The 12952-nt window shown below is 40.8% G+C and overlaps 1 protein-coding gene across 1 annotated transcript in view; it reads right to left on the minus strand.

Moving 5' to 3' along the window:
• DEK (DEK proto-oncogene) overlaps positions 1–9850 on the minus strand; it is a 33557-nt gene extending 23707 nt beyond the window's left edge. The window contains exons 1-6 of the mRNA XM_028107412.2: positions 9670–9850; positions 9135–9294; positions 6129–6230; positions 5767–5876; positions 4612–4706; positions 3076–3196 (exon numbers count right to left, since the gene is read on the minus strand). Of these exons, the coding sequence (XP_027963213.1) occupies positions 3076–3196; positions 4612–4706; positions 5767–5876; positions 6129–6230; positions 9135–9285 (579 nt within the window). The 5' untranslated portion in view covers positions 9286–9294; positions 9670–9850. The remainder of the gene's footprint in view (positions 1–3075; positions 3197–4611; positions 4707–5766; positions 5877–6128; positions 6231–9134; positions 9295–9669) is intronic.
• Between the last annotated feature and the right edge of the window lie 3102 nt (positions 9851–12952).

The following is a 12952-nucleotide window of genomic DNA, read 5'->3' on the forward strand; positions in this document are numbered from 1 at the left end:
AGAAGACGATGGGTGCAGGATAATCTATACAGGAAGTGGGAGAACGTTAAATCATTCAACCAATCAACCAATTTCTTGATTGGTTAATCAAGAAAATTCAACTTCCAAAAATAAAGGAGCTTTAAAAAAAAAGTAACAATACATAAATGTTTTAAAGCTTTCCTATATTGGTTCTAAAAATAGTTGAATCTATTAACCAGAATCTAGTGTCAACAGCATCACCCCTTTTTAGAACAAAATCTGAAAAACAGATAATCAAGGCAGAAGTACAAAATAAGGATAGTAAAACAATGTTAATTCAATAATTTATTATTATGGAGAAAGAAATCAGTACTAATGAGTTTATAGTGTTTTTCTTAAATGACAGAAAGGTATGGTGGTGTAGAAAATAACTTGAGATTGGCATCATTAGGTTAAAGAGTAGTTCTCACAGAATCAGATACGGAAAGTGGATGTAAGAGTTGGATTCTGTAAGGCTGTAAGAGTGGTTCTCAGAATATGGTTCATGCACCTGGCGTTTCCTGAGGCCTTTTCAGAAGCCCACAAGGTCAAAACTATTTTCTATAATAATAATAATATAATAATATCAAGACATTATTTTCACTTTTCAATCTGTTGCTACTTGTAGTGACTCTGCAAAAGCAAGGGTTGTAAAATTGCTGGCACATTAGCACTAATGAAGGCGGAGGCAGCCAACTGTGCTAGTAGTCACTATATTCCTCACAGCCACAAACTAGAAAGAAAGAAAAAGTGTTTCCTTTAAGAATGCCTTTGATGAAGCAGTAAATATTGTATTAACTCTCAACCTGTGAGTACGTCTTTACGCAATCTGTAACAAAACAGGAGGTACACATAGAATATGTCTGCTACTTACTGAACTTCACTGGTTTTCTCAAGAAAAAGCACTTGCACAACTGAGCTGTGAGCTAAGCTAGCTACCTCTCCCATGAAACACCATTTGTAAAAGAACTGTAAAAGTCTGCCTATTCAGATTCAGGTATTTAAAAGACATGTGTTCAAAATGAGCATGAGCTTGTCACTGGAAGGAAAACAACTGACGGTATTTATTGCCAATGGCAAATTTCAAAACTTCACAGGGATAATTCACATCCATCACCATGAACTAACAGCCTCCCAATACCTAATGATTCTTCTGATGAGATGGTGATTATATTAATGAATGACTTTTTGACAGTGTTTAATGGAAATGTGCCCATATTTGGAAGATCTGCATAATTCAGAAAACCAGTAATTTCCAAATGGTGAATGCAATTACAAAATCATAGATAAAAGGTCTGAGTTCATTGACTTGGTTTCAGACACCACATTACAACTAACCTTTAGATAAACTATCACTGTGGAGTTTTGGTATTGTATCAAAGAATACCTGTAATTATCTCAAAGCTTTTAAAATATTCCTTTTTTTTTTTAAAAGATTTTATTTATGTATTTGAGAGAGAGAATGAGAGAGAGAGGGAGAGCATGAGAGGGGGTTGGGTCAGAGGGAGAAGCAGACTCCCTGCTGAGCAGGGAGCCCGATGCGGGACTCCGGGATCATGACCTGAGCTGAAGGCAGTTGCTTAACCAACTGAGCCACCCAGGCACCCTAAAATATTCCTTTTTCTAATTACTTACCTGTGAAAAGCTGATTTTCTTTACATACTTGAAGCAAAAAAATAACATGTGCAATAGACTGAAATGCCGAAGCAAATGAGAATACAGCGTTCTTCTCTTAAGCCAGACATGAACAGACTTGCAAAAATATAAAACAATACCATTCTTCTAATTTTTTTGAAGGTAGTTATTTTTCATACAAAGTATTACTTGTGTTTACATGTAATAGGCTGTTATTTAAAAGTTTTTCAGTTTTTATTTATAATACAGTAAATATCAAAATAACCCATATAAAAGCTTCTGGAGTCCTCATTAATTTTTAAGAGAGTAATCAGGTCCTAAATCACTGAGGAAAAGAATATAAACACATCCCTCATAACTTAGGCAACTTAGTAATGTCTTCTGGAGAAATGGTTTTCAATTTGTCACATGAAATTTTTAAGTAGAAGTCTGGCCATAGTAAGAGTTTAGAAAAATAGATAATCTCTTATCTTTAAGCCAATTCAAAATATCAAAAACAAAACAAAAGATTCACCATGGCCTTTGGGTTTTTAGTTGCATGACAATTTACAAAAATATCCTTTATCAGTCTTTGCTGAGCTAAGGGTAAATTGGACCAACAGCAGATAAAACCAAAGTCCCAGAGTTATTTTCTGATTCCTAATCTTTATGCCCTCTCCCCTCACCAGTGGTATTCCCCTGAACTCCTAGATCCTCTAGATCTCTTCATAATTTCTTTGCTATCAAAATAAGGAAGAATACGAAAATATATACTGACAAACTTCAAACTAAAAAGCAAGGTCATGTAACTAACACTTCAATAGACATTTTAAAACAGTGATGTCATTTGTTAAACAATTCGGGCAAACCTAATCTAAATTTAGGGAAGAATGGGGGAACGTATAAGGCCATTTTACTTCCCTGTCCAACTCCTGGGCTCTGCTGATTCTGGAAACCCAATCCAAGAAACTTGTAAGAGTCAGTTTTTTTTTTTTTTTTTTTAATGTTCTAGTTTCATAACCTTCTTCCAGTGTCTAGAAAGTACCCAGTTCTAATATACCCCCATCTTATCTTTCCTGACCTAGTTGAAGGTTGCATACCCTCCCTGCCCAACCCAACACCTCATCCTCAACTCAACCTGTTTCTGTTCTTCCAGTGCCTTCTAGATATATAACCCTGGAATTTAGTTTGTATTTCTGTCCATTTAACATCAATTTAGTGAATATTTTTCTCAATCTTATACCTTTTTTAATCTGATAAGAGGATAGCTGTCTGGTTTCTATGTTATTTCCATCATGAAACTGTTGCAGATATGTCAACAGAGGTATATTCTTTGAATGCAGAAGGCAATACTGAATATTGACAAGCAATGCTGCTAACAAATTAAATTGTTCCATAAAAAAAGGAAGGAGAGGCTATAAATAATTGATTTGTATTGAAATAATAAAAATCGGTCCTCACTTTGCCAGAAGGCTTTGGATGCATCAAGAAATTCAAGATCCTCTTCACCAGTTCACTATTTACACCTGATCTCTCCAAATCAAGAACCTCACAGATGCTCTTTAACATGGCATTTCTAAATCTAAAACAGAAAATGAAAGAAACCAAGTTTATTATGTAGCAAAGTTTATAAATATTCTCCACAACATAAACACAATTGCTAACCAAACTGGCGCAGGTACAAACATTAAAAAAAATCCAATGTTTCTCCGAATCTAAAAAGTACTTTCCTAATAATCTTGACTAATGTACAAAATACAACCATATACCAAAACTGATGATTAATAAATTGAAAACATCATTTACCAATTAAGTTTTATTTTTTAAAAGATTTTATTTATTTATTTGACAGAGAGATAGAGCCAGAGAGCACAAGTGGAGTGAATAGCAGAGGGAGAGGGAGAAGCAGGCTCTTCACTGAGTAGGGAGCCTGATGTGGGGATCAATCCCAGGACCCTGGGATCATGCCCTGAGCCGAAGGCAGATGCTTAACCATCTGAGCCACCCAGAAGCCCGTAAGTTTTAAAGATAGTAAAAAGAATAAACTAAGTTGGGGCGTTTGGGTGGCTCAGTCGGTTAAGCAAATGACTCTTAGCTCAGGTCAGGTCTCAATCTCAGGATCATGAATTCAAGGCCCACGTTGGGCTCCATGCTGGGCATGGAGACTACATTAAAAAAAAAAAAAAAAAAAGTCAGGGGCGCCTGAGTGGCTCAGTCGTTAAGCGTCTACCTTTGGCTCAGGTCATGATCCCAGAGTCCTGGGATCGAGCCCCACATCAGGCTCCCTGCTCTGCGGGAAGCCTGCTTCTCCCTCTCCCACTCCCCCTGCTTGTGTTCCCTCTCTCGCTGTGTCTCTGTCAAATAAATAAATAAAATCTTAAAAAAAAAAAAAAGTCAATTCACTAGGAAATAATGTAAAAGGTTTTCAGTACTACAAAATTCACGGATTTGACAATTCTTCGGATTGGTGATTAAATACTACATTTCCCCTCAGCACTCCACTATGACAGCATCTTGATAAAGGAATAATCATCTTTATTATTTATAACAAACTATAGTGGACTTAACAAACAAAAGCTCTTAATACAATATCTTGCTCGCATTATGGTGAAGAACACTGTTCCTATCAAATTGGTTATCTTCAAAATAGTTTAAATGGTACCTATAAGTTGGGGAAACAGTGGCTGGCAGGAAGCAAGAGTGGGGGAGTTTTTTCATTATATTCCCCTTAGACCTATATTTTGGACAATGTGAACAACTTGTGTATACGGTTCTTCTAAGAAATAGAAACGTCTTTAGTGAGTTTTCAATACTCTTAATAGTCACTATTGGAAAGTAATGAACATCCCAAGTTGATAGTTATGAAGAAGTCAGATCTTGGCATTTAAAGCAAAGAATTAGCAGTTTACTAAAAATGTCTAAATGGTCATATTTACTTGTTTAAAAATAAACTTATAACACATTGATCAAAACACAACACTTATGAAAATAACTTACTTTTTCAACATTTCTTCCTTCTTTTTATATTGGACACTTCCTTTCTCAAATGGAAAGCCACTGAACTGACCCACATTCTTCTTTAATGAGGACACCTGAAAATGTTTCCCTTATTATTAATGCTATTACCCAGTAATGTACATAAAAAAAATTCAAAGCCAACATCTTTATTTTCGTATCTGTCTCCCACTTATAATAGTGGTTTATTCAAAATTTCTTATTCACAACTGAAAACTGTACTTGTTACTAAAATATTAACGTTATAAAAGGCTTGTAAGTTTAATTCTTTAAAAATAACAATTTCACTTTGAATGAATTTCCATCTGTGAATTTTTACTGGCAATTATAAAACTACAACTAAATGTTACCTGACAATACTAGGGGATGTGGAAAGTTACTTCTTGGAAACTTGGAAAAGGAAAACTCCCTTTTCCTAAGTAATACAAGTTACTAGTAATATTTATTTCCCAAATCAGAGAGTCATGGATTTTACTCTTTAAAAATAACAGAGGACCTCCAAAAGTTAATACCATTTTAGCAGTAATAAGACTTGGGTAAATTAGATTATAGTCAGGATGACATGAAATTATACCATGCTTCAGACATTTGATTCTAACAACGTCAAACTTCACTTTGCCCATGCATAACCCAAAGCAAAATTTCCTCTCAATTATATGAAATACTGAAGTTGTATGTACAGTGTAATCTGGTAAATGAAAATACTGATTTGTTCTGACAAATTCCCTGACAAAGAATTACCACCTAATTTATCAGATATTTGCTCAAAATGAGATACAATTATACTGTATCATTTATTCTGAATAGCTAGAAACATCCAAAAAATAAATTTCTTCTAATACATTTAAAGATCACTAAAAATCACCACAATTTGGATTTCACATTTTAAAATTTCAGTTTGGCATAAAAACAACTATAGTACAAGGCCTGGATATTATAATCCTATCTGCTAATATCTATGTATTCTATGATAAATCATTTAATAAGTATGTGTCTCAGTTTGTTCACTAGTATGGTACAGAAACTGGAACTAGCTGACTGCCGAAGTCCTTTCCAGAACTAAAATAATGCTTCTATTGTAAAGTATTGTAATACATAAACATGTTACCAGGTTAAAGATAGAAAAATGGTCTTAACTGTGCCTGGTCTGTTGTAAAGCAGTTTATGTAGATTTCGTAGTTCATCTGTTTTTTTTTTACTCAGGAAGAAATGTATCCTTTCAATTTCACAAAGTTTCTGCCCCTTTCCTAGAAAAAAAGAAGAAAAAAAAAACCACCATAATAATTAAATACCCATTACATGTTAATACATTTACAAAGTTATTTTAATCACAATTACTTTAAAGCATAATTTACATATAGCTTTTGCTGAATAGGGCAAGCTAAATAAAATTATACTCATAATACATAACTACTTGGTAAACAGTAAAACTGAGCACTGCTGACCATCATTTTGTATATTTAGGCATTTTTACCATAAAATGAAAAGAACAAACTTACCTTGTGCAATGGTAAATGGTTCTCTCTGTAAGGAAGAGACTTGCATGGTCAATCTCTCTACTTTTTTCTTTTCCCTCTTGCCTTCCACGATGAGACTCTTTTCTAGAAATTAATTTAATACTTCTTAAATAGCTAAAAGCTTAAAAAACATATTTACTGGATAAACTTAGAAAAAACTGCAGAAACCTCTAATACCTTACACTTCTTCTGAGCATGACTTTGAGAAGCAAATGATGAAAGAGAGATGAAAATACTTAATGATAAGCTAATAGCATCACTGAATTTTTAGAGTAGCATTTTACTTACCTGGCAAACTCACAAGGGATCCAGTTAAAAAAAAATCATAAAGCAAATAAACTTTCACTGAACTACAATTATTGCTAATGAAAGTCCAGTCACTTTGTGAAAAATCACCAAGGCCCTCACTAAGCCTACTCTTTGATTAGACCTAATTCTGTTGATTGCGATTTAGTTTATGGTACATCATCAAACAGCAAGTTTAGACTAAGATTAGACTAACAACTTCAAAAACATAAAAAGAAAAGCAGTAATTCAGTAAGCAGATGAAAGAAAAACAGGTTGCTATAAATAGGGTAAAATTCTACAAGTTTACATTTACTGCAATGGACTGGGAGGACATTACTTTGTAGTTTAGTAAATGCTTATAACAATGGTCATAAATCATTCTAAAAAAGTTAAATTGTTTACAGACTGCTTTTAGAAAAAAAGGCTAGAAGATATAAAACGTATACTTAAAAACGTAAAAACACTGAGATTAAAAATCCAAACAATTTACCTACTGAGATAAGTTCAGATAAAAAAGAGGACACTGTATCACTGAAGGTCCTTTCCTTCATTCAACTGAATGCCTGTTTTGTGCAAAGCTTCACTAGATACTAAGGGGGGGGGTGAACACTGAATAACTCTTGAAAGAGATCACGTCTACACAATCATACTCCAAGCAGAAGATGATAAAATACTAAAGAAAATCTACAAATAAAAGTTCTCTGCGTTGAAGAAAGTAATTATTTCTGGATTAAGGGAAAACGATCAAAACACTGGAGCTGGCTTTGAAGGACAGGTAAGATTTGGAGACATAAGGATTTGCAGAGAAAGAATTAGGAAGGATAAAGGGAATCCAGCAGGTACAGTCTGGCAATGGTGTCCAGAGTGAAGACAGTGCACTCTAAAGCAAACCTGTTATTGTGCTACTTCCTTTCCCTGAGTGATTTAAATGATTTGTTCACCTCTGATTACCAACTATAAGCTAATGACTTTCCTGATCTCTCTCTAGTCAAGAGTTTCAAATCAGCTATCAGGGCCAATAACTGGACAGCTCCACTTCATGTCCTACAGGCACCTAAAGCGGTGGATCAAAACAGAAGTCACAATCATCTCCAAATCTGCTCACCTTTGTGAGTTCTATTTTTCAGAAAACAGTAATATTGTCAACTCAGTTGCCGAAAACAGAAACCTAAAAGTCATCTTTTACCAGCTCCTCCCCCACCAAGTCAAGTCAATTCCACCTTCATTTGGAATGGACCACACTGCCTTATTTCTGGGATGCCTCAGCAGCAGAATTAAATTTTCAGGGCTAACTAACTAGGATAAAAACCTTTACAATCTTAGTTGTTCCACAAACACCTCAAATCAGGGAACAGAACAAAAAGCATTAGAACTACAGAATTGCTTAGGGGTAATTTTGGATAAAAAAAAAAAAAATCACAATTTGACTATCATCAGTCCCCCAAGCATTACTCTGCCACTTGTAGTATTTTTACACGATTTCTATAGTTTTTCCTGACACATAGGAATCCATCAGCTAAGTGGTATCAAAACCCTGTCTTTAGAAAGAGACTAAAAAACAAAAAATTGGAGGAAAAAACGCTGAGAAAATTTTGGACTAATAGTTGAGATACTGCAGCCAAATTTCAGTTACTGCATTATGAATAATTTAAAAGTAATTTATATTTTTTCCTAAGCATTTTTGAACTTAAGTGTGGAAGGGCTCCTTTCTCAGAACACCTACCACTTTAAACAAACGAAAGGCATACAGTGTAATAATCTCAACCCAGATTGTATTTACAAAATGCTGACCACCCGCGCACGTTTGGACTTTAAAGAAACTGACAGTTAAACCTGGGTCTGGAAAGAAAACTTCAAACTTCTTCCCCAGTATGGCTGAGCTGGAGCTTTATGTTAAACCTGGACTGGGCTAATAACATCATCAGAGGACGCTAAGAACCGTGATACGGATTTTTAAGTGGCTGCAAACGTTTTGGGAAGCGGGCATTGCCCATGTGTGCTGGATAAAGCAATGCTGTACCTGTATTCTGTAAGGTTCTTCTGTTTCATGCCTCCAGGTAAACAATGGTTAATACTGCTCTTCTGCAACTCCAAAACCGAGACAGCTTTCGGAACTCTTTCACAGTTCACTGCTTTCATATTTAACTACTTTCTCAAGGAGCAACAGCTTTCACTGGTGTTTCCCCGTGAAAGTTAACTCCCCCAAGCCTCTGAAAAGGGCCTCTGCTGAAGTTCAGCAAAGATGTTAAAGTTGTCGAAATATTTCCAGGACTAGCATAGTAACTTCATTCCTGGTTTTATGAAGGACCTCGCAATAACGTCAAGAGGCAAAGCACCGCTACTTAAATTAGCAGAAGACGAAAATTAAGAACGGCTACCCTAGCAACTTCAAAAGCTAACGGTTTTAAAAACAGATCTGAAACTTAGAAACATCCTGTCAAAAGAGAAAACGTCACGCACACACACTGCTGGCCAGAAGTCAACCGCACTCCAAGATACGTAATGACAACGCTAACAAATATCTTCTACCAACGGGAATTCACCAAGTTCATTGTCTGCTACTGCTCAGCACCAAAAAGGGATAAACCCCGCAAACCTCGCCAGAGATCCCTCCGATTTAGCGTTTCCAGGCGCAAAAAAAGGGGGGCAAAAGAACGGTTTTCTGTGAAATCCATCACCAGGGACGCGACTTTCTCCCACCTTTTTCTTCCTCCTCCTCCTCTTCCTCCTCCTCGTCCTCCTCGTCCTCCTCTTCACTTTCCTCTCTCGGGCCAGGCATTTCGGGTTCTTTCTCGGACGCGGGCTGGGCGGGGGTTCCCTCTCCCTCTGCAGCTGGGCCCGAGGAGGACATGCTGTGGACCTGCGGGCGGGCAGGAAGCCACACGTCTCGGTCCCCTCGCTCCCCGCGGCAGGGACGGGGCGGCCGCCGCGACCCGCCCGACGCTTTCCGGCCCCAGGACGCCGGGGGCCGCGGGAAACCCGACCTCAAAGTTGCCTCTTCCCGCGGCCGGGACAGCCGCGCTCACTCCCCGGGGGCGACTTCCCTGCGGCTCCGGGCATTCCCGAGGCGGGAAACCGCGGGCGCCGCGCCGCCCCTCCCTCCGCCCGGCCCGCCGCCGCCGCCGGCCGCCCCGCGTCCCCTCCCCCCGCCCCAGGCCGCCGTCCAAATGGCCGCGGCGGTGCGGACGGGCCCGCGGCGCCCTCTCGTCCTCCCCAGCCCCGACGCAGCCCTCACCGCCGGTGCCGGCCGCCGCGGGCCTGGCGCGCGAAGGCACGAAGAGGCTCCCGGAGGCGGCGGCGAGCGCCGGAGGAGGAGGCGCGCGGGCCGCTCTCTGGCGTGACGCTCGCGCCGCGCTCTCCGCTCCTCCGAATCAACAAGATTTTCAAAATGGCGGTTCGGGAAGGAAAGCGGGAATGCGGCGGCCAATCAGGGCCGCGAGCTGGGAGTTGGCGCGCGCGGGTGGGGGAGGCGGGGCGGCCGGGCGCCTCCGCGGGGAGCCCGGGCCGGGGCGGGGCCGCGAGGGGTCGCCCGGGCCGGGGGCGGAGGGGCGGCGCGCGCCGGGGCCGCCGGGGCTGCGAGGCCTGGCTCGTCGGATCTCTGCGAGGGAAGCGTGCGGGCCGCGTCCCGGGCGGGCGGGCGGGCGGCCGGCCGACCGGCCTGGCCGGACTGATCGCGAGAACGCTAGGGGGCCTGCCTGGGTATTGTCTTCTCGGTTCCTTCCCGGAAAAGGGGGGCCGCCTGCGCCCGGGAGGGGGCGGGCGGCTGGTGGCGGAGAAGTTTCCATCCCAGGAAGTCGCTACCTACAGTGTGTCACAGAGGCTGAGGGGAATTACTAAGTGAGTGGTCTTGTATAGGTTCCAGAGATCGTGCTGGCGGTGAGTCCTGAAACCCGTATTTCTGAGGACCCCATGGATTGTAAGTTGCACCGTAAGGAAAAAGACCCTACGACGTTGAAAGTTCACGTCACCCAAGACAAATCTATTCCCAGACATGAAATGTAGGGGATGTGTGCGCGCGCGATTACCAGACCTGTACATGCAGGGGTGTGAGAGAGGAAGAGCCATAATACAGGAAATACGGTATGGCTCAGTCTAGACTTGTAAATGGGGTGGGGGGGGCGGGCGTGTGCGTGCGTGTGTGCGTGTGTGCGTGTGTGTGTGTGTGTGAGATAATAGAGGAAGCACGGTATTGCCTAGTCCAGACCCGTAAATATGGGGAGATAATAGAGTAAATACGGTAATGCCCAGTCCAGACACGTAAGTGTGGGGGGGGTGTGAGAGATAATAAGAGGAAACACTGTATTGCCCATTCCAGACCCGTAAATCTAAGGGTGTGTATGTGTGTTGGTGTTTGTGAGAGAGAGAGATAATAGAGGAATCACGGTATTGCCCAGGTCAGACCCATAAATGTGGGGGAGATTGTACAGTAAATACGGTAGCGCCCAGTCCAGACCCTTCTCCCGAAGTTCTAGGCCAGCTCTGCACGTACCTTTGAAACTCACCATTTCAATACCTGAACGCAGTGTTGTCGCCCCTCAATAGCTCCCCCTTTCTGTATGTGATTCCCTTCGTTTCTTCTCTCTACACCTCAACCACTAGTGCCCAAAGGATCCTTTTAAAAAAGTCAGTGGACTTAATGGAAATAAGATGAGTTAAATTTGCCTGAATGGATCCGGATGGCATGGCAAAAATTCGACATTTTCTTGGAATCCTCTTTTCCTTTCGTGCCGCTACCAAAAACATAAGCCAATTCTGCCATTTCTACCTTCAAATTTTATACTCTCTTTCCCACTGTTCTGATGCCGTTCAAATCCTGTCCACCCTTTTGCTTGGATTTCGAAGCAGCCTCTCATTGGTCGGGTGGCTTCCACGTTGCCACCCCCAACCCCCTGCTAGTGCCACAGCAGCCAATGTGATTTTGTTTTTGTTTCTGTTTTTGTTAATTATCAGATTGGGTACTCTCTTGCTTAAAACTCTCCAGTGGTTTCTCTTCATACTTGGAATAAAATTCAAAATACGGTCATAAAGTCCTATGCAGTCCAGCTCTTAACAGTATCACCTCTCTGACACCTTTGGCTGTTGCAGCCACAAGCCTTCCTTGATGTTCCCCCAGAAAGCCAAGCTCATTCCTACCTTTCAGTTTTTTGCTTTTCTGCCAGGACCACTTTTCCCTCAATCTTAAAATGATTTACACTTTGACATCATTTAGCTTTATGCCCAGGTGCTTCTGCTACCCCATAGTACCATCACTAGTCCCTTTCCATCCTTTTTCATTCATTCATTCATTCATGTATTCATTCAAAAGTATTTGCTAAGCACCTACCTCCTACTCATCACTAGGAGCTAGAGATCAGAAGTAGGTCTCTGTAATCTTCAAGCTTGCATTCTGGTTGAAACATAAACAAATAAGTGAAAATACTGAATGACTAATTGTGATAAAAATAAAGCAGGTTAAAGGAGATAGGAAATACCAGTAGGGTGGCTGGGATTTTATTTTACATATTTGATAACTGTTAATAAGATGACATTTGAAAAGAGACCATAAGTAAATGAGAACACTGGAGAAAGACCGGATAAATTCTAAAGAATTCTTTCAAGTATTGAATATGGGGTATTAAGAGGCAGAGAGGAGTCGATGATGACTTTCGGTTTTTGGTTCAATAACCAGAAGAACCAAGTAGCTAGTTACTGAAGGATGAGGAAGACCTTAGGGGTTGGGGCTGGGAGGACAGGGCTTCTTTTTTCTTTGGTGGGGGGGAAGGGGGAAGGGAATCAATTGTTTTGTTTTGGACATACTAGGTTTGAGATTCCTCTTAATCTAAGTGGAGATTCAGAATAGGCAGTTGGATGCGAGAGTCTGGCATTCAGGGGAAGAAGCTCTAGTCAAGACATATTTAGCAGTGGTCAACATGTAGATTATTTAAAGCCCTGAGACTGGACGAGATTATTAACAGAGTGAACATCAGTACAGATGAGGAGAGGGTAAAAATTGTACCCTGGAGCTCTCCAGCATTTAGAGGTTCAGGAGAGGAAGAAGAACCAGCAAAGGAGAGGAGAGGAAGCTACTGTAGCCAGTGAGGTGGGAGGAGAATCAGGGGTTGTGAGTTATGTCTCAGAAGCCAAATGATTCAGAAGTGTCTAAAAGGGAGAGCGTGATCACTTGGGTCAGAAGCTGCTACAAGGCCAGGTGGGATGGGAACTAAGAATTGTCCATTGGATGTAAGGATGCTGAATTGTCAGCAACACCGACAACAGCTGTTTCTGGGGAGGTAGTATGTGGGAAGGTGCCAGGAGTGGGGCTCTAGTGAGACAGGTAGGCAAGGAATGGATTCAGACACTTTCCAGGAATATTTGCTGTTCAGCAGAGCAGAGAAATGGAACAGTAGCTCAAAAGTTTGGTTTTTAAGAAGGGAGATATTACCAAATGTTTATATGATGGTGGGAATGAATCAGTAGAAAGTGGAAAGCTCGTGGTGAAAGAGAAGGAGGAGCCGATCTCTGTAAGGGGAAGTTGGGGT

The sequence above is a fragment of the Eumetopias jubatus genome, unplaced genomic scaffold, assembly GCF_037043125.1.
Source record: "Eumetopias jubatus isolate StellerSeaLion01/CBP00866 unplaced genomic scaffold, mEumJub1_p1.0 scaffold_6, whole genome shotgun sequence".
Taxonomy (NCBI): Eukaryota; Metazoa; Chordata; class Mammalia; order Carnivora; family Otariidae; genus Eumetopias; species Eumetopias jubatus.